At 39.5% G+C, this 23,130-nt stretch overlaps 12 protein-coding genes across 12 annotated transcripts; 5 read left to right on the top strand and 7 right to left on the bottom strand. All coding sequences in view use genetic code 12, as the record gives it.

Annotated features, from left to right (window-relative positions):
- Positions 1-158: 158 nt before the first annotated feature.
- PSN45_001766 (uncharacterized protein) lies at positions 159-3,332 on the top strand (the record flags this gene model as incomplete). Its single annotated transcript, XM_006689630.1, has 1 exon — positions 159-3,332. The coding sequence occupies one exon, from the start codon at positions 159-161 to the stop codon at positions 3,330-3,332; it is 3,174 nt and encodes a 1,057-aa protein (XP_006689693.1).
- Positions 3,333-3,407: 75 nt separating this feature from the next.
- vti1 (t-SNARE VTI1) lies at positions 3,408-4,125 on the top strand (the record flags this gene model as incomplete). Its single annotated transcript, XM_066157726.1, has 2 exons — positions 3,408-3,504; positions 3,590-4,125. 2 exons carry the CDS (start codon positions 3,408-3,410, stop codon positions 4,123-4,125), a joined length of 633 nt encoding a protein of 210 aa, XP_066013823.1.
- Positions 4,126-4,388: 263 nt separating this feature from the next.
- YAH1 (mitochondrial matrix iron-sulfur protein) lies at positions 4,389-4,865 on the top strand (the record flags this gene model as incomplete). Its single annotated transcript, XM_066157725.1, has 1 exon — positions 4,389-4,865. One exon carries the CDS (start codon positions 4,389-4,391, stop codon positions 4,863-4,865), a length of 477 nt encoding a protein of 158 aa, XP_066013822.1.
- A 793-nt stretch (positions 4,866-5,658) lies between these two features.
- Positions 5,659-7,518, top strand: PSN45_001763 (uncharacterized protein; the record flags this gene model as incomplete). The annotated part of the gene is made up of 1 exon (XM_006689634.2): positions 5,659-7,518. One exon carries the CDS (start codon positions 5,659-5,661, stop codon positions 7,516-7,518), a length of 1,860 nt encoding a protein of 619 aa, XP_006689697.2.
- Positions 7,519-7,563: 45 nt separating this feature from the next.
- Positions 7,564-8,955, bottom strand: PSN45_001762 (uncharacterized protein; the record flags this gene model as incomplete). The annotated part of the gene is made up of 1 exon (XM_066157724.1): positions 7,564-8,955. One exon carries the CDS (start codon positions 8,953-8,955, stop codon positions 7,564-7,566), a length of 1,392 nt encoding a protein of 463 aa, XP_066013821.1.
- A 222-nt stretch (positions 8,956-9,177) lies between these two features.
- On the bottom strand, positions 9,178-10,620 carry ATR1 (multidrug-resistance type transporter aminotriazole resistance; the record flags this gene model as incomplete). The annotated part of the gene is made up of 1 exon (XM_006689636.2): positions 9,178-10,620. The coding sequence occupies one exon, from the start codon at positions 10,618-10,620 to the stop codon at positions 9,178-9,180; it is 1,443 nt and encodes a 480-aa protein (XP_006689699.2).
- A 288-nt stretch (positions 10,621-10,908) lies between these two features.
- PSN45_001760 (uncharacterized protein) lies at positions 10,909-11,370 on the bottom strand (the record flags this gene model as incomplete). The annotated part of the gene is made up of 1 exon (XM_006689637.2): positions 10,909-11,370. One exon carries the CDS (start codon positions 11,368-11,370, stop codon positions 10,909-10,911), a length of 462 nt encoding a protein of 153 aa, XP_006689700.1.
- A 688-nt stretch (positions 11,371-12,058) lies between these two features.
- Positions 12,059-12,397, top strand: PSN45_001759 (uncharacterized protein; the record flags this gene model as incomplete). The annotated part of the gene is made up of 1 exon (XM_006689639.2): positions 12,059-12,397. One exon carries the CDS (start codon positions 12,059-12,061, stop codon positions 12,395-12,397), a length of 339 nt encoding a protein of 112 aa, XP_006689702.1.
- Positions 12,398-12,575: 178 nt separating this feature from the next.
- SAC3 (actin cytoskeleton and mitosis protein) lies at positions 12,576-16,451 on the bottom strand (the record flags this gene model as incomplete). The annotated part of the gene is made up of 1 exon (XM_066157723.1): positions 12,576-16,451. The coding sequence occupies one exon, from the start codon at positions 16,449-16,451 to the stop codon at positions 12,576-12,578; it is 3,876 nt and encodes a 1,291-aa protein (XP_066013820.1).
- A 332-nt stretch (positions 16,452-16,783) lies between these two features.
- rpl8_2 (60S ribosomal protein L8) lies at positions 16,784-18,352 on the bottom strand (the record flags this gene model as incomplete). The annotated part of the gene is made up of 3 exons (XM_066157722.1): positions 16,784-16,975; positions 17,480-17,507; positions 17,553-18,352. 3 exons carry the CDS (start codon positions 18,350-18,352, stop codon positions 16,784-16,786), a joined length of 1,020 nt encoding a protein of 339 aa, XP_066013819.1.
- A 1,257-nt stretch (positions 18,353-19,609) lies between these two features.
- RLP24 (ATPase-activating ribosome biosynthesis protein) lies at positions 19,610-20,221 on the bottom strand (the record flags this gene model as incomplete). The annotated part of the gene is made up of 1 exon (XM_006690312.1): positions 19,610-20,221. One exon carries the CDS (start codon positions 20,219-20,221, stop codon positions 19,610-19,612), a length of 612 nt encoding a protein of 203 aa, XP_006690375.1.
- A 342-nt stretch (positions 20,222-20,563) lies between these two features.
- AMO2 (Cytochrome c oxidase subunit 1) lies at positions 20,564-22,561 on the bottom strand (the record flags this gene model as incomplete). The annotated part of the gene is made up of 1 exon (XM_006689643.2): positions 20,564-22,561. One exon carries the CDS (start codon positions 22,559-22,561, stop codon positions 20,564-20,566), a length of 1,998 nt encoding a protein of 665 aa, XP_006689706.1.
- Between the last annotated feature and the right edge of the window lie 569 nt (positions 22,562-23,130).

Raw genomic sequence — 23,130 nt, 5'->3', positions numbered from 1 at the left:
TAATATTCATCCGCCGTTCCCTGAAGGTAAAGAAGCTTAATCATTTGATAAAGTTTCACCATGCATTGCTATTGGAGGCCCCAAATTTCCAGGCGATTTCAAATCGCAAAACCCTTAAAAACCCTGAAAAATCTCACTTTATTTAATTGCCCTCTCCAATGCTGACCCCTTTGACCGCCGAAGAAAAGAGATTGCAGAATCCAAAGTATAGAAATTGGGGATGTTTCACTGCTGAAAGACAATGGTCGACTGTCAGAGAGGACTACTCAGTGGATGGAGATGCTTGGTCTGATTTTTCCTTTGAGCATTCCAAGTCAAGGACCTATAGATGGGGAGAAGACGGAATTGCAGGTATCAGTGACTCATATCAATTGATCAACATCACAATGGCTTTGTGGAATGGTAAAGATCCTTTTTTGAAGGAGAAATTGTACGGTGTCACCAACTCTCAGGGAAATCATGGTGAAGATGTTAAGGAGTCTTATTTTTATTTGGATAATACTCCATCTCATTCTTACATGAAATACTTGTACAAGTATCCCCAGAATGAATTTCCTTACAAGCAATTAGTTGAAGAGAATGGGAAGAGATCAAGATTAGAGAGAGAATTTGAACTTTCTGATACTGGTGTCTTCGACAACAACGAGTATTTTGACGTGGTGATTGAACTGGCTAAGGATGATGATCCCGACGGTGATGAAATTTTGGTTAGAGTTACTGCCTATAATAGAAGCGATAAAGCTGCCCCATTACATATTTTGCCCCATTTGACTTTGAGAAACACTTGGTCTTGGGGGAACACAGAGAAAGCAAAGCCTAGTTTGAGGCAAATCGACGACTTTACCATTGAAGTTGATCACCACGATTTTGGTAAAAGATTCCTTTCATTTGCCCCATCACCCGGATTTTCTGAAAATGAAGAAGATATAGAACCAGTTCTCCTTTTCACGGAGAACGAAACAAACATGAAAGCGTTATACGATCAACCCAATACTGCCAAGTACGTTAAGGATGCTTTTCATGAATTAGTGGTTGATGACAAGGAAGGAGTAGTCAATCCAGAAAATAAGGGTACTAAGGCTTGTGCTTGGTTCAAGTTTAACTCGGTGCCTGCTGGTGACTATGTTACTTTAAGGTACAAATTGAGCAAGAAATTAGAAGACATTGATGAGTTTGAATTTGACAACGTTTTCAGTAAGAGACAGGACGAAGCTGATGCATTTTACTGGAAGATCAGTCCTTTACCAATGTCTGATGAATTGAGACAAGTTCAAAGACAAGCTTTTGCTGGATTGTTGTGGACTAAACAGTTTTACCATTTTGTTCACGATTACTGGTCAAGAGGTGATCCTACGACTCCCAAGCCTCCTCCAAACAGAGCCAACGGGAGAAACAAGGACTGGAGGCATTTGTACATTAACGACATTCTTTCGTTGCCTGACAAATGGGAGTATCCATTCTTCGCTGCTTGGGATACTGCTTTCCACTGTATCCCTTTTGCAATGATTGATCCAGACTTTGCTAAGAAGCAATTGGATTTATTGACCAGAGAGTGGTATATGCATCCTAATGGTCAAATCCCTGCTTATGAATGGAATTTCAGTGATGTTAATCCACCAGTTCATGCCTGGGCAGCTTTTAGAATTTACAAGATTGAAAGAAAGATGTATGGACGTGAAGATGTTGATTTTTTAGAAACCCTTTTCCAAAAATTGTTGATCAACTTCACTTGGTGGGTTAATAGAAAGGATAAGGATGGGAATAACGTTTTTGAAGGAGGATTCTTGGGATTGGATAATATCGGTATTTTCAATAGATCTGAACCTTTGCCTACGGGAGGTAACTTGGAACAAGCTGATTCCACTGGTTGGATGGCTTTTTTTTCCTTGCAAATGTTGAATATTGCATTGGAATTAGCTAAAACCAAACCCATCTATGAAAATATTGCTTCTAAATTCTTTGAGCACTTCATTTTGATTGCAGATGCCATGACTTATCGGGCTGATGATGAAGAGGTTTCCTTGTGGCACGACGAAGACAAGTTTTATTACGATGCTATCACGTATGGAGGATCTAACTCTCAGTTGTTACCCGTGAGATCATTAGTTGGATTAATTCCCTTGTATGCCTCGTTAACTTTAGAACCCGAACTATTGGACAAGTTTCCAAGTTTCAAGAAACGGTTAAATTGGTTTATTAATCATAGAAAGAAAGTGGCAGAAAGAAACATAGCTTCAATGGAGACTAGAGGTGTTGGAGAAAGATTACTTTTAGCCTTGGTAGATAAAGAAAGATTAGTAAACATCTTAGAAAGGATGTTGGATGAAGACGAGTTCCTTTCGAATTTTGGAATTAGATCATTGTCTAAGTATCACGAAAAGCATCCATTTGAAATGAATGTCAATGGAGAAGTCTACAAGGTTGAATACTTATCCGGTGAAAGTGACAGTGGAATGTTTGGAGGAAACTCCAACTGGAGAGGCCCTATTTGGTTCCCTGTCAATTTCTTATTGGTTGAAGCCTTGCAAAGATTTTACTTGTACTACGGACCAGATTTGAAGGTTGAATGCCCAAAGGGATCTGGTGACTACTTAAATTTAGCTCAATGTGCCCAAGAGATTCAGTTCCGGATGATTAACTTATTCATGCCCGATCAAGATGGTAATAGACCATGTAACGGAGACTGTGATTTGTTGAACAAGGATCCATTATTCAAGGACTGTGTGCCATTTTTTGAATACTTTGATGGAGATACGGGTAGAGGTTTAGGAGCTTCACACCAATGTGGATGGACTGCATTGATTGCCAAATGGATTCATGATAACGGAACTGGGTATAAAACTCCAAGAACTCCAAGATCAGTTGGTACCCCAAGAAGACAGTCTATTTATAATGAGATGGCTTGTGACAATTTGGACAACGAAAACAAATCCGAAAAACATGAACCCCCAAGGACCATGGACGATTTGGATTCGAATAATATCGAACAGTACTTCCCCAAGTCTGGTCCTTTCCCTGGTAAATTGTTGAGAAGAAGGTCCGGAAAGTCTTTATTAAACTTGACAATGCACTCTTTGGACTTGGATGAAGATGAAGAAAAGACCAAGGCCAGATTACTTAGAACCAAGTCAATCTTGAATTACAACGAAATGGTGCAAAATGAAATGTCCTCATTGACTCCCACACGTTCTGCAGCTTCTGCCCAGTCTGGCAGCTCTATTCCAAATTCTGCCATTGACGACAATTATCTCAATAGTATCAAGTCTGCCTACCACCAGTATCAAAACCGTGGCGACGATTATGATGCTGATGAATTTGAAGCCAGACACTAAATATTTCTATATATTACAAAAAAATTCGCGAACTTAAAACCAGTTAACTATTAAACAGAAAACGGAGAGACGCTGATGTCTGATTTATTTTCATCCTATGAAAGCGATTTCCAACTCGCCATTCAGGACGCTAAGTCAAAGTTATCATCTGTTTCAGCTGTATCAGAAGCAGGTATGTAAAGTTCACCCGTTGTCGACAATTGCACAGTACTAACAGAGTCATGTAGGACAAAGGAGGCTGGCTTTAAAGTCAATAGAACACGCTACCGATGAATGTTTGGAGTTATTGGATCAAATGAACTTGGAAGTACAGAATCTACCATCCAACCAAAAGTCTCAGTACAACACAAAGGTACGTCTGTACAAAACCCAGGTGAATGAGTGTAAAACCAAGTTAAAACAATTATTAGACGACCAGGATAAGTACGAATTGTTTGGAAACAGGTATACTGATTCAGGCGATGGGGACGACATACACGATGACCAAAGAAAGCTGTTATTGTCGAACAATGCGTCGTTGGAAAGAAGTAGTGAACGGTTAAGAGACAGTCAGAGAATTGCCCTTGAGACCGAGTCCATTGGAGGAAATATCTTGAACGATTTGAGGGCCCAAAGGGAGCAAATCAGTGGAGCCAGAAACACATTGTTGACGGCCGAGGGGTATGTTGATAAGTCCATTCAAACTTTGAAGTCCATGAGTAGACGATTGACTGCAAATAAATTCATCAGTTATGCTATTATTGCCGTATTAATCATCTTGATTTTCTTGGTTCTTGCCAGCAAATTCTGGTAAACCGCTCTACGTCAAATCTCGCCCAAGCTTATGAAATAGTTTTATAATGAATATAAGGAATCTGTTGTGATAGCCGCTCACGCAAATAGAGTCAGAACTTTTAGCATTTTTTTTGGTGACAACCGAATTGCGGACCGACTAATCACATTATTTTAATTATTCATCTCAAAGCATCGCTCTTTTTATTCACGGTTAACTCACCACCGATGTTGAGATTGAAGCATACTGTGTCCTCCGGTCTATTGCCGATATTTAGGCTTCGCATGGATATTGCCAGAGCTGGTTTATCCCATAATTACTGGACATCTGTTGGCCACGGTTCAAGCTCTTCCATCAGAGGCTTCCATACTTCGATACCCAAATTACATGGACATGTCCACAAAGCTAAACCCGGTGAAGAGTTACATGTTACTTTCATAACAAAGGACGGGAAGCAGATCGAGGTTGAAGCGGCGGCTGGTGATAACCTAATGGATATCGCCCAGGCCCATGGATTAGACGTTGAAGGTGCTTGTGGAGGTTCTTGTGCTTGTTCCACCTGTCATATGATTGTTGATCCCGAATTCTACGATGATATTCCGGAACCTAGTGATGACGAAAACGATATGTTGGATTTGGCCTTCGGATTAACAGAGACGTCAAGATTGGGTTGTCAAATTCATATGACTCCAGAGTTGGACGGCGTCCGAATCGCCTTACCGGCGATGACCCGTAATTTGCAAATCAAGGACTTCAACTGAGATGTTCTACCTCAGTGGGACTTCTCTACAAAATATTATGAACTATGTTCATTCCTAATTTTTGTCATAATAATGAGGGCCCTGGAAAATCGGACGTCTAAACACGAAATGGTGTCAAAATTGGTATGGTTACAGCTGTCAGAAGAGCTTCGTTCAGTGCTACATGTGACATCATTCACCCCCTTACAGTGTATATATACTTGTAAATAAGTGATCTAATAAAGGTCAAACTATGATTTATTTTGTAGGCTTCGCTAAACAACATTATTGGAACACTTTACCAGCTTCTGATTTTGTGTTAAGAAGCTCCCAAAAGAGCCAAATCCGGGTTATATCAAAGGTTATTAACAACCCTTTCCAGGTACCGAAAGACCTTCATTTGAAACCTAAATAACAACCACCCCATAAAATACAAGATCAATAGTTGGTTTTTGGTGTGCCTCGGAAAGCTCTTCTGCTACTTCTCTTGCTTTTTAACTAAGCTCAGTCTGGTACAGCACTGGCTGATATATCAGAAGACTCTGTGTTGGCTGCAAAAGCGAAAGCTTGGGTGGTTCCAGAATGGAACATCAATAGAAATTACCAATACTTAACAACACCCATAACTTTAATATATTGTATCACCTTCACAGTAGTTGTACCTGCTTGTGCTCTAGCTAGTGACTTTGGGCATATACAAAGGGTTTATCAACACAATATTACTGGTGTATGTGTATCTACCAAAGGCTTCGGTCTGCGCATACAGACATCTTGTTTACTTTTCAGATCGGTTCAAGACGTGAATATCTGAATAATGGATCAGTCCCCCACATCGACTAATGAATTATCCTCCTTCAAAACACCATTGGAGCCTATAGAAAATGTGGTAGAGTCTCATCGAGGGCAAAAGAGAAGAATTTCGGCAGGGGATTTGAAACCTTCAGACTCTAAGATCCCAATATTCAAAAAGTCCACATTAAAAACAGTACCAGAAACAATACCTGCTCCTATAAACTTACAGCATATAAGCCGTCTAATTGGAATGAATGAGCAGCTCAATATACAAAAGTCCCGTTCAGTCCAATCATTACAATTTGACGAGCCCAACTCAAAGCATGATAATGGTGCTGATAACGAAATACGCCAACAGAATGAAAGACTTGATCTTTTGAATAACGAGTACAAAGAGTTGACCACCAAGTTGGACCTTCTAGAAGAGGACTTGAGGTTTTTGAAACGGAATAATAACAAATTGAATAACAAGATCTCCGAAATGAAGAATTTGATAATAATAAACCAAAGACGATACGATAATTTGGAAGTTTCCATAACCAAAAATGTCATGAATAAAGAAGAATTGATCAATTTCAAGATCAAAGAGTATGAACAAAAAATGAAATCACTGTTCGATGAATTCAAGTTCGAATTGAAGAATCAGATCGATTTGGCAAAAGAGTTCGAAGACGAGGATATACTTTCGGTAATCAGCAGACTTTCAGGGGAAGAGACCGAGTTGAAACAAAGCCTAGATGCTCTAGAGAAAGAAAATAATATCAAAATAGAGCAGGAAATTAACCGAATTGATGAAGAGTTAAACAATAGTTTACAAGAAAAGGTAAAAGAGTCCAAAGAATTAACCATCCAATACGAAACAAAGGTTCGAGAACTAGCCATGATGAAACAGAAGCTTGAAACCTTCAAAGAAGAAGTCTTGCAGTCCGAAAAAGAGAATGAACAACTAGAGAAAACCATCAATCTCTTGCAAGACAGTTCGAACAAAGTTTTCACCACCAAAAATGACTTAATGTCAAAATTAACAGCATTGGAATTGAAACACGAGAAATTAGTACAATTGGATGCCGACTATGCTGGAAAACTAAACAAAACTAACGGTATTTATGGCAATGTAAAAGCAATGCTTGATGCCCATGAAAATACCAAGCTCCTCCTTGAAAACTCCATACTAGACTTTGAATCTTCGAACAGAGTTTACATTAATGTTCCTCAGCGAACTGATTTGACTACGAACACCCATCTCGAGATTGATGGAACTACGTTCAAGTTCCATAAACTTTTATCAATGAACCAAACCTCACAAATACTAAAAGAATTCAAAGTCTTCTTCTTCACAAGCTTTAATAAGACTCAAGACTTTTCTGTTGTACTCACCGGTGACAAAACCCCAAACTTATTGCAAGAATTACTACAAAGTATTTACAAGATTGCATTGAACTCTAATATTTCCAATAGCTTTTCTTATTCATGCAAAGCTATAGGATTTGAGAATGGGCACATTTATGACATGTTTGATTCTCTGAAGCCAATTTCAGTCAGCAGTTTCGAGCCATCTCTGATATCTAGTCAAATCATGATATTGGATGATCCTTCAAACTTTGCAACCATATTAAGTAAATTGTCGAACTCTTTTCATGGATCCAGTTTCTACAATTTCAGGGTCAGCAACATGCAAAATGATGAACTCGTCATGAACGTGTGTGTATTCGACGTTACTAATCTTTCAAGAGAATCGCAAGCTGAATATTTATTCAACGAGCCAAATATTCTCCATGGAGTATTATCTTATTGCTTCAGTGTCAAGAGCTTCAACTTTTGTAGTTTGGATACCCTTGAAGGGTCTCTTGAACTTCTAAAACAGTTAGAGAAACTTCGCTAGATGGTTCGTATATTACAGTTATATTATCTTCAATACATCATTATTTTACATTTGTGAGTACAAATCATGCAAAACCCACTTTAATTCATCGATACTTCCAATATGGCTCTGCACCTTAGGTTTTGTTGGAGTACTTGAACTTTGAGAAACAATCGCACTATCGGAAGGCTTTTCTCTGGAGATATCAATTTCGGTGATTGAATTCTTGGAATCGTCCTTTAGCTTCTTGTCTATGAAAGGTGGTTCTTTTGCAGTTCCATTCAACTTGGGTTGCTCTTCTTCAATCTTGGGTGGTAACTCATAATCTATTCCTTCATACTCATCATCATTCTTTAGCATCACACTATTTAATCTTGTCTGGGTTCCAGTTGGTTCAATTAAATATGGGAACATCTCCAAGGAGTCAAACATATCATGGATGTTCAAAGTAACTTTTCTCCTTTTAGGATCCCTCTCATCCTCTGAATCAGAATCCTCATCTTTGGATTCACCATTGGCTTTTGAGGAATCTTTTCTATCATTGATAGATTCGTTCACGGTTTGAATGGCCGTTGATATGAAATCACTATTATTATACTTGTTAGCCCTGTATCTTGCCACATCTATAGTGCTTTCAACAATATTCTTTAAGTAAGATTCCAATCCCAACATCATAACTTCCAAGACCTGAGGATTTATCCCACCTGTGAGACCAGCTTCTCTCATCACCATTATTATTCTCTTCGAGAGATCGTCATTGTCTGGCAACTCATAGGTATCCGTCGAAATTGGAGTATTTATGCCGTTTAACACATCTTGTTGCCATCCGACCAAGTTGTTGACTTGCAACTGTTGTTGTTCTTTATCCTGAATAGAAGGGATCTTGGGTAACAACGCGTGTCTTGTTAAAGTGATACCAGCATTTATTTTATTCTTTTTACCAGCTTCTCTTGTTATGGCTCTTATTCTTCTTCTTTCCTTGATAGGTAATCCCATGATATTCTGTTTGAATTTCTCATACTGTGATGATTTTACAGACTTGTTTTTTGACTTTTTGTTCCAAAAGCTGGCAAACTCATTTTGGAAATCTATGGGGATATTCTTGAAGGAATTAGCAAAATTCAACAACAATAGTTGATTATGATACTTTATCAATCCATTCTTCAAAATGGGGACAATATTGTTGACCAATTCTTGACGACTAAGTTTACCGATCAAGAACAAACTCAAGTTTTCGTGATACTTATCCCAGTTTGGCCCCAATTTATTCTGTAGCTCTCTGATTAATTGCTCTAAATGATTTCTTTTCCCGGCCCCTGATGTTGCAGCAAGTGCTCCATTGTTGCCTGCACTGATATTACCATTTACTCCTTGATTTATTGAGGAATTGGCATTTATACTACCAAACCCACTCTTCTTGGATATGCCACTAGCATTCGTCGTAGAAGTTGTTGACATGATTCTGTTGGTCAGATCACCAGTGTAGGTAATTACTTGCGGATGATCCAATCTATGACGATTGTGGTAAACGATTGATTGGCTATATAAGTCCTCGTGAACTCTAGCAATACCGACGACTGTTGTATTCCGCTTGCACCAATAATGAAAAATTCGGTCGCACTTCGCGCTGTTTTTGTTTTCTATGCATTAACTCTATAAACTAACTAGATTACCCAAATATTACTTTTCCAATTCGTCGTCTGATGGAACTTGTGTTGTTTCTGATTGTAAGTCGAAGTTTGACTCTTTGTCCAACGTGTCGTTCTTATCATGAAGAAATATCTGGAAAAGTATGAATGCAAATGCGAGTAGAACTCCCAAACCAGAAATACCAATCCCAAAGTAGATGGCATTTCTATAACTTTTAATTGAACTGTGTACCTTCTTGTAAGTTTCAACTTCAATGTTACTAGCAAGACTTAAAAATAAGGAGACCGAGTAGTTCACAACAGTAGATACTAGTGAACCAGCCATACCTTGGTGTTCTTTTGGTAAGAAATCTGATAAAATGATTGAACCAGCTGCAAAACTTAGGTCCATTCCCCAAGTCAAAATAAACAACTGGCCAAAAGTCAATCCCCAGTATGATTGCTTTACAGGGGTAACCGCCAACATGATACATCCAACATGGAACCCAAGACTTGCAGCAAACAAGATATATGAGGGTCTGGTTCTGTGAATAATAAAAGCTACCAGCATGGCTGCCACTATTCCCAAAACTAAGACAGGAATATAACTGGCACCAACAGCAATAGGAGTATAATTTCGTAACTCCAACATGATAATCCAATAGTAGTATTGCCAGATCCCGAACGAACCCCATCCGAGGGCAATGCATATCAATACCATTCCTATTTTGTAGTTGAAAATAGACATTGGTAAAAGGGGATACTCAGCAAATTTGAGTTCATAGATGAAAAACCCTCCGATCAAAAAAACAGAAATTACCAACAAGGCAATTATATAAGGCTTATTCCAACCGGCTAAAGGTCCTTGATTAAGAACGATATTCAACAAGATCAAACCAGTTGTTCCAATTAAAGAACCAATAAGGTCAAATTCTTTAAAATCTTTGGAGGCTGCGTTAATTGAGTTTGGAATCAACCAGATGGTTAAACCAGCAAAAGCAGCACCAATGATACTTATTATGAAAAAACATAAAGGCCACCACGAAAGTTGGGCGATGACAGCAGCCATTAATGCACCTAGCGCAGCACCAAAAGGTCCGGCAGCCCCCACAATAGAAAACACAAAGTTCTTTCTGAAACCTACTGGGTAAAGGTTACCAATGATACCCATACCACAAGGTAATAATAAAGCAAAGCCAATACCTTGCAAGGCTCTGCAGATAATATAAAATACCACTGAGTGAGTGTACACAGATAAACCCGTGAGCAAAGCACTAAGACAAGTCCAAACCCACCCAATGGCAAATATACATTTGAGGCCATATATGTCACCAAGTTTTCCTGAGATTAAGATGAAGGTTCCAAGCGTCAAGGCAAAAGAACCCATAAACCATACTTTAATAGAAGACTGGTATTCTCCAGGAAACGATTTCAACACGACATCCATGATACTCATTGACATGGTTATACTACCTTGACAGAGAATCTGAGCCATGGCTATAATAGTTACCAAACTTATTTCATGGTGTATTGACTTGAATTTGAATTCTGTTTCTGACATACTTGATTTAATTATGGAAGTTACATTCCTTGGGGAACTTAATTTCCTTTTATAGAGTATAACCATAGACTTCACAAAACCTGATGCACTGGAAAAATCTATGGGCCGGAATTTCGCACCCTAACACCCATAGTTAAGGCCGGGATGCCGGTGTTTTGGGGAACGCGACCGTGATGATGCGGACTTGTCTGATTGCTGCCGCTATCCCGGTTTCCTAAGCAATCACTGGCCTCCGTACACCGGTAATGACCTAAGAAACTGATCAGTTTGGCTGATGAAATTGGGGTTGGTGATCTTCTCATCCCCTTTAAAGTCCACCGGGCTTAATGGGTTTAAAGCGATATTATTCAAATAATATGTGGAATACAACTCCCATAACACGCTTCGCACGTTGTCAATCAAGTTGTCAGTTATCAACACGAACTTCAAGTTGGACAAGGTCTCTAAAAAGTGAATTCGAAAACTTGAGGTGGAAAAAGACTTCAAATAGTTGAAGCCACCCGCATTAGTTGACTGGTCACCAAGCTTCGAAGAGATGTTTTTCAACGAGTACAAAACCCCAAAGAGGAGCTTTGCCACATCCGATTCATTATCCGTATTTGTGGCCCCATCATCCACAAGGGAAAACCGACGATGGTAAATACAGTTGCAGTGTCTATCAAAGATGTAGAACGAGTAAAGCATGGTAAAGTGGGTGAATTGAGCGGCGTTTTTGTAGGTACTCAGGGGTTGACTGGTATTTATTATCAGGCTAACGAGATTCAATGAATTGATTTTCCTGCTACGTATCTGCAATATCACAACTGACAAGTTGGTTTTCTGATGGTATACCATCAACCAAATCTTTGGTGCGCACAGGGTGGGTACGGGAACGGGCACGGGCACGACCATGATCCGGTACCGGAGCAACGCGCAAAGCTCAAAATGAAAAATTTTCTACCCCACAAAAACAATTGTCTGATATTGGACACGAATAACCATTTCCGAACCACGATGAGCAACCCTGGATAACTCGGGTTGGGTATTTTTGACCACACGCAGAATAACCGATTAGCAGAAATTATCTTTTTGCGAAAAACTGTGGAAATTTCGAAGACAAGGCAGTAACCACTTTAGTTGTTCGATTGGGATACTACCATAACCACTAAAGGTGAATAGTAGTTAAGACCCATCACAACACGAGGTACAAAATAACTGTGTCCGATATAACCCTGGTATTTCACCCGCCGTGTGTTACGTGATACACACCTCATCACCCCTCCTTTTTTAGGACTTACTGATCTCACCCACAATTCTCTACAAATAGGTATAAAGGCGGCTACTCCTCCCCAACTTTTTTTTCTATACATTTTTTTACTTTCACCTTACAACTATGTTTGAAGACTACTGCTCATCTCATGGTAAACAGTGCATACCTGGCTCCATCTACTGCAGTGAGGAATGCCGAATTCAAGACTGGGAAGAAAATTTCCACTTTGAATCTGATAGCGAACCAGAAGATGCTCAACCTGAAAGACCAGCACAATACTCTTTGATGTATGAATGTCCGGTCTGTCAGTCAACCACCGCATGTGTTCATTACAACTTGCATCTAAATAACAACATTATTCTTGACACCTTAAAAGATATAGAAGTGTCGTCCAACATGGACTCCAACTACATCAAGTCGAATTACTATAAATGGTTAATCAATTCAGCAGCTGTTCATTGAAACGTTCGATTTCACTTTCTTGCATTATGACCCAAACGTACCCTTTAGCATCAGCATATCATGACTCAAAAGTCCTTCATTTCAATTTCATGCCTTAAAGATGCTTGCTATTGATTTCTTATGAAAAAAATTATATATTATATAGCTGCTGCAAATACATTATTGTATGCGTATGGTTCTATGCTTTGTACTTGGACTTGACTTTAGTTGTCAAGTCGATCAATTGTTGTAGGTTCTTTGGTAAAACCTTTCCGTGTGGTCTGACGAACTTCTTAGGAGTACCAAAAGGCGTGCTCTCTTCGATAATTTCCTGGCCGAACCCACCGAGAATTGACATGTTTGAATGGTTTCCAACTTGGGTTATATTGCTTGTATCTAGAATATTGGACGCTGCTGAAAACAGCTGATTGTTAATGGACCGGTTGATCAACAGTTGGTTGGTATTAATGGACCGATTGATCAACAGTTGATTGATAATTGAATGCTTGTTTAAATAAGCGTATTTCTTGTCCAACTTGGCCTTATTAATCATCTTGATTTCACTCATCTTGAATTTGTCATTGTTGACGTGGATATCCTTTCCAGGGTTCTTGAACTCTGGAACATTTCTCTTTCTTTCTCCTCTCTTACTGAATTCTCCATTGAAGTTGTTAGCGATATTGTCGATTCCTTCCGTCAAAATTTCATTGATATTCGTTTCACTCATGTCACAAACAATGACGTTCGAAACAACGCTGTACTTGAGCTTTTCCATACCTAGGTGAAACTGTATGGTTTCCTTGTTCAATTCAGAGTGGCTGATGTCCCAGTACATGATCAACACTTGTACTTTGTATTCACCATACTTGTTGACGAGATCCAAAATCTTTTTCAATATGAGACCATCTCGACTCAACTTTTCTTCGACATTCAAGAATTTATCAGACTCCTGCAACAATCCACACTCGAAAAGAATGAAGGACGTGTTTTGGAAAAACTCTTTGTTCAAGTGTTCCTTCCTGGGTAAACTCTCCAAAACTAGATTTATTTTGTCGTTCTTGATGTGGTTTTCATAAATGGCTTTTTGCCGATTCGCTTTTAAACTTAATTTGTTAACCAACCACTTGGAATAATTGATCTTGAAATTTTCAACAACTATCAAGAACTTCAAGTCAATATGGTCTACTTCAATCTTGATTTTCAAGTTGGCACTTAACCGTTCAATAAACTTCTTGAAGTTAACTGGTTCCCATAACTTTTCAATTTCATTCCTCTTGTCAACAATTTCGTCAATGGTAGTTTCATTCCACACTTGTCTTCTCTTGGCACTTGATGCGATGGAGGAATTGGATAACTGTCTTTTCAAATTATCTTGGGAGCGACTGCCAAACTTGATCCCGTTCAACTCATTCCGCCTCTTTTGTATTATCATTTGTTTCACTCTTAGTCTGTTTCCGACCTCTTTTAACTTCTTTATATAGGTAATCTTGATGTTCTTAATAAAGAATGCTTCTGCTTTGACTTCGGTTGCCATTTTGAAGACAATTTCATTCAAAAATGCTTCGTAAAGCTCCTTACTTAACGAGTTAATGACTCTCGACCTCTCTCGTTGCTGATTTTGGTGTCTAATGAGTTTAGGAAGATATTTGTTCAATTCTTCAGTTACAGTCTGTGAGACTATCAGATTCATAATATGTTTGGTAGCTTCATCGAATTTTGCACTATCTCTAAGTTTGTTGTGGACTTGTACAGCAGCTGGTGTGGGTGGATTTTTTACCGGTGCAGCTACTTGAGTATTCAGAAATTGGCTTCCAGTCTCAGTAGGGGGCTCTAAACTGAACAGCTTTGAGATCAGAGGTTCTTGATCGGGTTTTCTGGTAACACTAGCTTTTGATTCCTGGTTTTGTTGTCCGAAGTTGAATGACACTTTGGGTTTTTCATCGACAAGAGGAACCTTTGAATCTCGTTTAGGAGGTTCGGATATATTGAATTGGAAGGTATTTGGTGCTGAAACTTTGGTTGAATCTACTTTGTTGAGTTCCATTGAAGTCTTCGCTTGCCCTCCAAATGATGGAGGTTGTCCCTGGTAATTGTTAGTAGGCATCGTGACGTGAATTGCAGCAGGTTGCTTCTCTTCAAAAACGCTGGCCGAGCTAGCGAACCCTGATATTGCAGGCAGCTGAGCTCCAAATCCACCATTGGATGGTTTATTCATAAAATCGGCAAATGATCCGGCTTTAACATCCTCACTGTTAGTTCTTGGTTTTGAAAATATCTTTTTATTTGAAGGTAAGATATTCGCCGTTTTAGTATACTTCAAGTCCAAATTTTCATTAGACTTTCCACAGTTAATGAATTCTGCTAGATTTCTATTGATCTTTTTATCAATCTGTTTTGAAAATGCTTGTGAAAGCTTGGGCTTTTCACTCAACGAATTTATTTTGTATTTTTTTTCTAGTTTTTCTTTATTGACCAAGTCAATTAGTATAACATCATGGTCATTTATAACATCAATATCATAGTATTCGATAAATTTTATCATCTGTTCCACTGTGTCGAACCCCAACATCGCCCTCAATGTGTCTCCGTCGTAAGCTTTACCTTTTGTATGGTAACCTCTTGTCATAGACTTTAACGCATAAAATCTGATTTCGTTAAATTGTGTTTCAAGCAAACAAGCCATTAAGAATGGAGTGGTTTCCTTGTACACTAACCTGAAGAATTCCACAAATAAATTCAAACTTCCAACGCCATTTTTGAATCCTCTCTCAACTATGTTATTTTGTGAAGATAACGATCTAAATTTGATAGCAAGTTGCACCAAATCATTGTATAATATGTAATCAGGTAGGTTTTGAATCTCCCGTTCAACTTCACTTTCTCTCAAGTGACTCAATAAATAGTAAGCCCGGAATTCTGGTTCATTTGGACAAAGTCCCCCTCTATTTCTAACATCCTGGTATATCTCCATCAATGTTTGTAATGCCTTGTTAAATTGTTCTAGTTCTTGTTGTTGTGAATATTCTACTTCATTCCCTGCCATGATATGTAAAGAAATCAAGTGAATTCTGACGATTCGTTCATTACAGTCGATTGCCTCTGGTCCATAATAGTTTTGATAAGTGAAGTCTTGTCTAATTGATCTGGTCCTGTCCCACACAAAAGAATGAGCATCAGGTAGTTTGGGAACAATATTAGTTATCAAATAATCAAGTGTTTTCATCAATACAAAAGGAGGACGAACTTCAGATGGCAAAGGAGGCGGTTGACCAGCAGCAGGACGTGAAAAAGCCTTGACGGCCTTGTCGGTTGATATCTTGTCTGTGGCCGGATCCTTTTCTAATCTTTTCACGTTATTTTCCAACTGCCTTCTAACTCTTTCAAAAGTTGGACACATATCCAAACACGTCCCCTGGAATACAATAGCATCGTTAAGATCCTTCCGGATATTTTCAGCATCAACTAACCCCAAATCCTCCATTTTCTTCCTCTCTGTCTCTCTCATTTTTTGGAATTCTTCGTACAATCCTTGGAAATCAGAGCCCTTATTGTTGGCTTCCATTTGCTTCATGATCTCCTGGTTGTTTTTATCCCATGGATCTTGTTGGAAGAAAAGGGGTTCAATAATTCTTGTCTGAGTCTGAAGATATTTGGGCAATTCACGAGGTACAATGGTCTTGGGTGGAAATCCTAATGCATCTGCATTCGGCACCAATGAACCGGTCTCTCTGACCTCATCCTCGGTGTAGTTTTGAAGCTTCATGTTCATTCTCGGTATTACTTTAGCTTCTGGTAGCACGTCCTCGTATTCAGATTCGTGATTATTATTGTCTTTAATCGAATCGTTCTGTTTTCTTCTATTAGGACGATGTCCGTTGGCACCTTGACTTTGTTTATCCTTCTGGTTCTGATTAGTCTTCTTAGTATTCTTTTGCCTGGTGGGACGGTTCCCACTGTTATTATTACCTTGGGTATTCTCCCTTCGCTTGTCACGATTATCAGTAAATCCAAACGGTTTCTGGTTCACCATCGACCCATTATTCGGTACAAAGGATTTGCCGCCGAATGCCGACATGGTGATTGTCTTTCGTGTACAGTTTGATCCGTTAAGGATTGGTGCTTTTGAAAATGCCTTTTATATATTTAAAGCTCTGGTTGTTTCGCAGTCTCAAAGCGAGTCAGAGTTTTTGAGGTGAAGCGCTGAGATAGATTTGGACATTAATAGAAGAACACTCGCTATCAATTAGATCTCACAATTAATATCTACAATACTCTACAGTTAGAACAATGTATGCTCGAAGTACACAGTCCAAGGATGATGTGAAAGTTTTATTCGAACGTAAAAAACCCGTAAATCTAAATATTAACATAAATTATATGACATTGTACAAGTAAACTCCATTAAATTTAAGCGGATTTTTCAGCACGAGCCTTAGCCAAAGTCTTAGCAGTTCCGTGTAAAGCGTATCTGTGGTTTCTACGGAACTTGGCGTCAACACCCTTCAAAGATGGGTATCTGTTGGTCTTTGGCTTCTTGATACCGTTTCTGTGAGCCTTCTTACTTTGGTTGTGGGCGGTATGGTTCTTGGATTTAGACATCTAAATGGAATGTTAGTATTTCAGTTGGAAGAGATTTAAGATTCAACTTGATTTGGCTAGTCAGGAAAATATTCATCGAATATGAAATTCTGATGTCAATGTACTCTGGTAATCGGAACAAATATTGAACTTGATATTATTGTTGTCCAGGTATCCTTCGCTAGATATTGTGTTGTTGGAATTGGTATATTTGGGGTGAACAAGTGATGAATTTAGACCTGGTTGAATACAATCATTTCATGCATTATCTGGCCTTAGCGGGTCGATTCAGGTGACCAGGGATAATATGCAGCAAGCTCAACATCTATGTTCAGCAAGAATCTTATTTATTTATGGTGTTTAAACATACCTTTAAATGTGGTTAACTATGAGGAAGTAAAAGACAAAATAAAATTCAGCGCTTTTAGGAATCACTAGAGACAAAAATTTTCAGTCCGAGCACACTACTGCGCGCCCAAACACAGTCCTGGGGCTGTAGCCCTTGGACCACTACAGACATATAACCTTACTCCAGTGATTCAAAGTTAAGTGCCTAGTTTGTCCATTGACTATAAAATACAGATATTCGTTGACTTACTCAGAAGCAGCCACTGGAGCTGGGATTGGAACGTCGGAGTTCTTTGCCTTCTTGATTCTCTTGGCTTCAGCCTTAGCACCCAAGATACCACCACCCCAGTGTTTTCTGTTTTCTTCGTATTTCTCAAGGAAGTTGTTGTTGATGGTAGAAACCAACTTGGCCAACTCAGCCTCATCGGCAGCGGACACTTCGGTCAAAGCAGCGACGGAGGATGTCTTCTTGTGAACCAAAGTTCCCAATCTAGCCTTACCCTTAACAATGGCATATGGAACACCCATCTTTCTGCACAAAGCTGGCAAGAAGATAACCAATTCAATAGGGTCAACATCGTTGGCAATCAAAACCAACTTGGCCTTCTTGTTTTCTACCAACGAAACAACGTGGTTCAAACCGTACTTCACGTTAAGAGGCTTTGGGGAAGCATCTTTAGCAGATTTACCTTCAGCAATAGCAGCAGCTTCCTTGGTCAATCTTTCCTTCTTTTCAGCCTTAGTTTCTGGTTGATACTTGTTGAACAATTTAAAGGTTTGAGTAGCGGTGTTCTTGTCCAAGGTGTTGGAGAATTGGGCAATTGCTGGAGGAACCTTCAATCTCAAAGATAAAATCTTCTTTTGTCTTTGCAATCTGACGTATTCAGGCCATTTGACGAATCTGGACAAGTTTCTCTTTGGTTGGATGGCTTGACCAATTCCAAAGTTCTTTGGCGAAGATTCAACCAATGGGTTCTTTGAAGCCTTAACTGGCTTGGCGGATCTAGTAGCTAAAGGCGCTGGGGCAACTTTCTTTGGAGGCTGTGTCATTGAGTAGTTAGTATAAAGATCTTTGTCTTTATCTAGTCTTACTCTACAGTATCTGTCGATACTCAGCCTATGCATCAAAGAGAGTGATATACATATTCACTCAACATCTTGAGAAAACATCATGGATCACTCCCTTGATGCACAATCTGTTTATCTGTCATACAATGTAGAATAGATCATAGATCATGCAGGAGGTCCAGAGCCTTAGTTTATCTGGTGGAACATACCATTATAAAATGTGTTTGTTAGTAGTTCTTTTTGAAGAATTGTTACTTGAAAAATTTTCGCTCTGGTGATCGTTAGCAGCTAAATCGGGCGTGCGAAATTGTTCGCTCGCATGCTGAGGTTTACCTAGGTGTGAGAAAAATACCCATAACCCCACCCTTAGCTCTATAAAGTATAGGGCTTAGCTACTAAACCCTATGTGGTTGAACTATGCTGAACACCACACCTTTGATCGAACAAGAAAGTATCAATATTTTCTGCAATTCGATGTGGCTGCGAAATTTGGTGTGCTTCGTCAATTCCTTCAAGATCTCTTGGATTGGAGGTTCGAAAAGGGTATCGTTAGAAGACACTATCTCTTGTACTAGCTAAGTTACTGGACTACAAAAATCCTGCCGTTGTTGCTACCTATTAAAGGTTTCTGCGATCACTTCGCTCCTTCCTTCCGTTGGGTGAATACAATAAGGTACATATCGAATTTGTACAACTAGGTAGTGACGACCATAACTGGGTAAATTGATTCTGTACGCATGAAGTAATATGTAGTTTGTCCATAAATACGAATTTTTCAATGCAAGCACCTAAAAACTACTGACGTCCTCCACTCGCTCTACGTGATTGCAAATGACGCGACTGCATTTTTATTTCAACAAACCATCAGATAAGCATGCTGGCTCTCACACCTCCAAGCTCTTCTCCCATACGAAAGCGAGGCCGTGATGACAATGAGGATGATGATACCAAACGCTGGCAACACAACAAAATCCACACGGAAACACATGTATATACTATTGAAATGATGATGAACGCACAGCGAGAGCTCTCCCGGAAGAAACCTGGAATGCTGGAACCAACACAGCAAGAAGAGGAAGCATTTGACACAGATGAGCGCCAGAGTTCATATAAACAATCACCATACTGGCCAGTGATCACCCGAGCAAGATAGAAAGACCTAAAATCCGACTACTACAGTGTATATTAGATATAGTTTAGTGTGTTAATTTACAGTACCATTCATAAATTGATTCAACCTTAACGTTTGACTTTTCTCTTGTTCTTCAACAACACCTTTTGTTTGACCTTGGTGGATTCTTCGTCAGACTCAGATTCACTTTCCATGCTCATCATGTCTTCATTTTCATCTTCAGACTCAGAAACATCGAGATCTTCGTCTTCCTCCATAGCACTTTCCTTGGCGGCTCTTCTTTCTGCCTTTCTTCTTAACTCGACTTCTCTGATCTTGAGTAATTCTGGGTGGCCTTCAATCAATTTCTTGTCAAGAGCAAGTTGTCTTTCCTTATTGCCTCTCATTCTATTCTTGTAGAAGGCTCTTTCTCTCTTCTGTCTGATTTCTTCAACTCTGGCCATGGCTGTCAAAGTAGTAGCAACCAAGTCTCTGTTATATCTGACAGGAACGTTTCTTCTAGAGGCAAAAGTTAAGGTGGAATCCACCACCAACTCTTTACCAGCAGCTTTTCTGAATGCCTTGGTCCATCTCAACTTACGAGGGTTACGACGCTGCTTGAAGTTCTTGTGGCACTTGGAGCGACAGAATCTGAACTCCTTGGAGTCATTTCTCACAAACATTATCCCGTGAAGAGGATACACTGGAGATGAGCAAAAGTGACACTGATAAATTCTCATGGTTAATTATGTATATGCAAATGTAAAATAGTCTTTTGAAGATGTATAATGATGCCGTTATATCCCTTTTAATAATATAAACCCAAAGTACTCCCGTTCAAAGCACTATTTCCAATTTTTAAAGAATACAACCAAAGATAAAACCAATCTCTGCTGATAAAATTTTTTTTATTCAAAAGAATTTCGCAAGATGCGGGATCTATTTGAGATGAGCATCGCTTGGATTACACTACCAAAGGAACTACCAAACCTACCACAACTGCAATTTACGACAATGGTATTTTCTTCGGCACATCATTTATATTAAAATCTATCACTAATATCTTACACAGTGGTTCACACTTACAAGTTAGTCTTGCAACAGGACTTTTCAGCACTGGTGGAGCTTGGAGCCAAGACAGATTTGTTGAAAGTGTTATTGGCTTGAGGAAGATCCAAAGCTGGGTTTCTGTCAAAGAAATTGAAAGGACTTAAGTGAATATTGTGGATTTCAACGGGCATAACTGGGAAATCTTCAACTCTTGGAATGTGGGTGAATCCCATGGTGGCCCAAACAACCAAGTCTTCATCTCTAACTGGGTCAACTCCATTGGCCCAAACTCCTAAACCAGTATCCTCGTGAGATTGATTAGTAAATTCACCGGCAGCAAACAATTGGTGATCGTTGTACTTGGTGACCCATACCTGTTCGGTAGAGAACTTGGCTCTCTTGACGTTGAAAGAGTTGGCATCAGCCAAAACCATTTGACGGGCTGGCATGTTAATCTTGTAACCAACTGGAGTCTTAGAAATTGGGTTAACGACATGTTCATTGATAACCTTGTAACTTCTGTTGGTGAAAGGAGATTGGTCGATACTACCAGCCTTCTCAATGTAGTTTCTTTTAGTGATAAAGCCAACACCGTATGGGTTCAACTTAGATATTGGCATCTTTTCCACATCGTCGTAAACCACGGTATTTTTGTGGCCATCAATAGCTGGATCAATTCTGAAAGACAAAATGTGTTGATGGTAAGCAGCCATTACGTTTGGACCAACAATGGTACCCCAAGGAACCGTAACGTTTTCATCAATTGGCATAGTGGATAAGATACCGGTGGCTCTCACCTCAATATCAATGGAACCGTCAGTTACGAATTTAAGATTGAGAATATATTCGTAGTTGGCAACTGTAGCAATGGTTTGAACAACGAATTCTCTTCTTCTGGCAACAACGGCATTGTCGGTTCTGTAGTTGACATGTTTGTACAAAAGACCATTATCTTGTTCGTGCATACAAACGGTGCTTGGAATGGTGAATGGTTCACCAGTGGCTTTGATTCCATGACCATCAAGGTACTTGATAACACCAAGACAGTCACATCCCAAGCCCAACTTGTTACCGTTGACGCCGAAACCACAGTCACCCAAATCAAATGCTTGTTTTCTGTGGTAAGGAGCTCTTGGATCACCATATGGAACAGTCATTTCCGACAAGGAAATTCTGTAGAAAGTTTGTCTACCCTTAAACTTGGCATCGTATATAACAACACCTTCTCTAGCGGAGGTAGAAACTCTGAATTCCCATCCTTGCCAGGTGACCTTTCCCTTCTCGAAAGTGAAAGATGGACCTTCTGGCTGCGAAATTAATAATGGCTTGACATCTCTCATCTTGGTCTCTCCGTTCAAATCGGGATGATATTGAACACAAGGAACTTCCTGCCATGGCATAGTTGGGGTGGTAGTCTCATCATATCCACCTGGCAAGTAGTCGATTCTTACGAACTTCTTGGAATAGGCTTCAAACACGGGAGAAAACTTCAAAGGTAAAGAGTAGTGGTTGGATTCCGAGTGCCCGTTACCAGCCAATACGTACATAAAGAATTGCACCAAAGGTCTTCTTTCGTTAGCATCATCAGTGGCGTAAATCCATGGGTCGTTTCTGACAGAATAACCCTTTGGCAACTTCAACTTCTCGATTTCGGCGAGAACAAGTGGATGGTTGTTACAGTGTTCTTCCCACTCAATCATATCTTCAGGCAAGAAAGGACCAACAGTACCCTTTGGTAATTGGGTCTTGGTAATGACATGACCAATGGTAACGTTAACCAATGCCTTGTTGAATTCCAATTCATTGGTGTAGTAGTAACAGTACAACACTCTTGGGATGAAGGGTAAATCGGCACCGTGTTTTTCAGCTTCCAAATATTTGATCATATCTTTCTTTGGAGGATCGACTCTGTCGATTTGAACAAAGTGCACATTAGCAGAGGCTGGATAAGCATCCTTAACCAACTTAGAAGCAGCTCTAATTTCGTAGTCAGTGACGGACTCGAATGGGTGAACCTTAGGAGCAGCCATGATAGCAGTAATAATTTTCTTTAATAATTTTTCGATTATCCGGCGAATCCAACTCCTTTATAGTGGGTGAGACTGGCGATCGATGCCTCCTGTATACATGTCGGTCGATAAGTTGGGGCGCGAGAGGTATTCACCTTCCCGATTAGGTAGGTTGTCGCTTGTTACCAATTTGGGAATGTGCTTGCGCCGGATATTGAACCTTTAGCCTTGGGATGCTTGAAGCTTGTTTCACGCCACGTCAGGGTAAGTACGTCTTAAGTTAATAATAGGTTGATTTTATTACTCATCTTACCACTAATTTCTTGGCCAATCATTTTACCTGGCTGGTTATCCTCTTTTTTGCAAGGATTTTTTGAGTCTTCATATTTCGGAAAACTGGTACTGATAAGGCGAAAAGTATATTTTTGGAAAATATCCGCCTCCAAATTGAGTAGTTTCCCCCCCCCCAGTTTGCTCTGGTCGTTCAGTGCTGAGTTAAAGTGTGTAGCAGCAAAAGTGGTGCGATCTAAGTGTACTAGTTAATATAGGTATGCTGCATTTTGCAGTAGTGCGTTAATATTGGCTAATTT

This window comes from Yamadazyma tenuis, chromosome 2, assembly GCF_029203305.1.
Source record: "Yamadazyma tenuis chromosome 2, complete sequence".
Taxonomy (NCBI): Eukaryota; Fungi; Ascomycota; class Pichiomycetes; order Serinales; family Debaryomycetaceae; genus Yamadazyma; species Yamadazyma tenuis.
The sequence above is the reverse complement of the archived record's forward strand: the minus strand, read 5'-3'. Positions and strand labels throughout refer to the sequence as shown.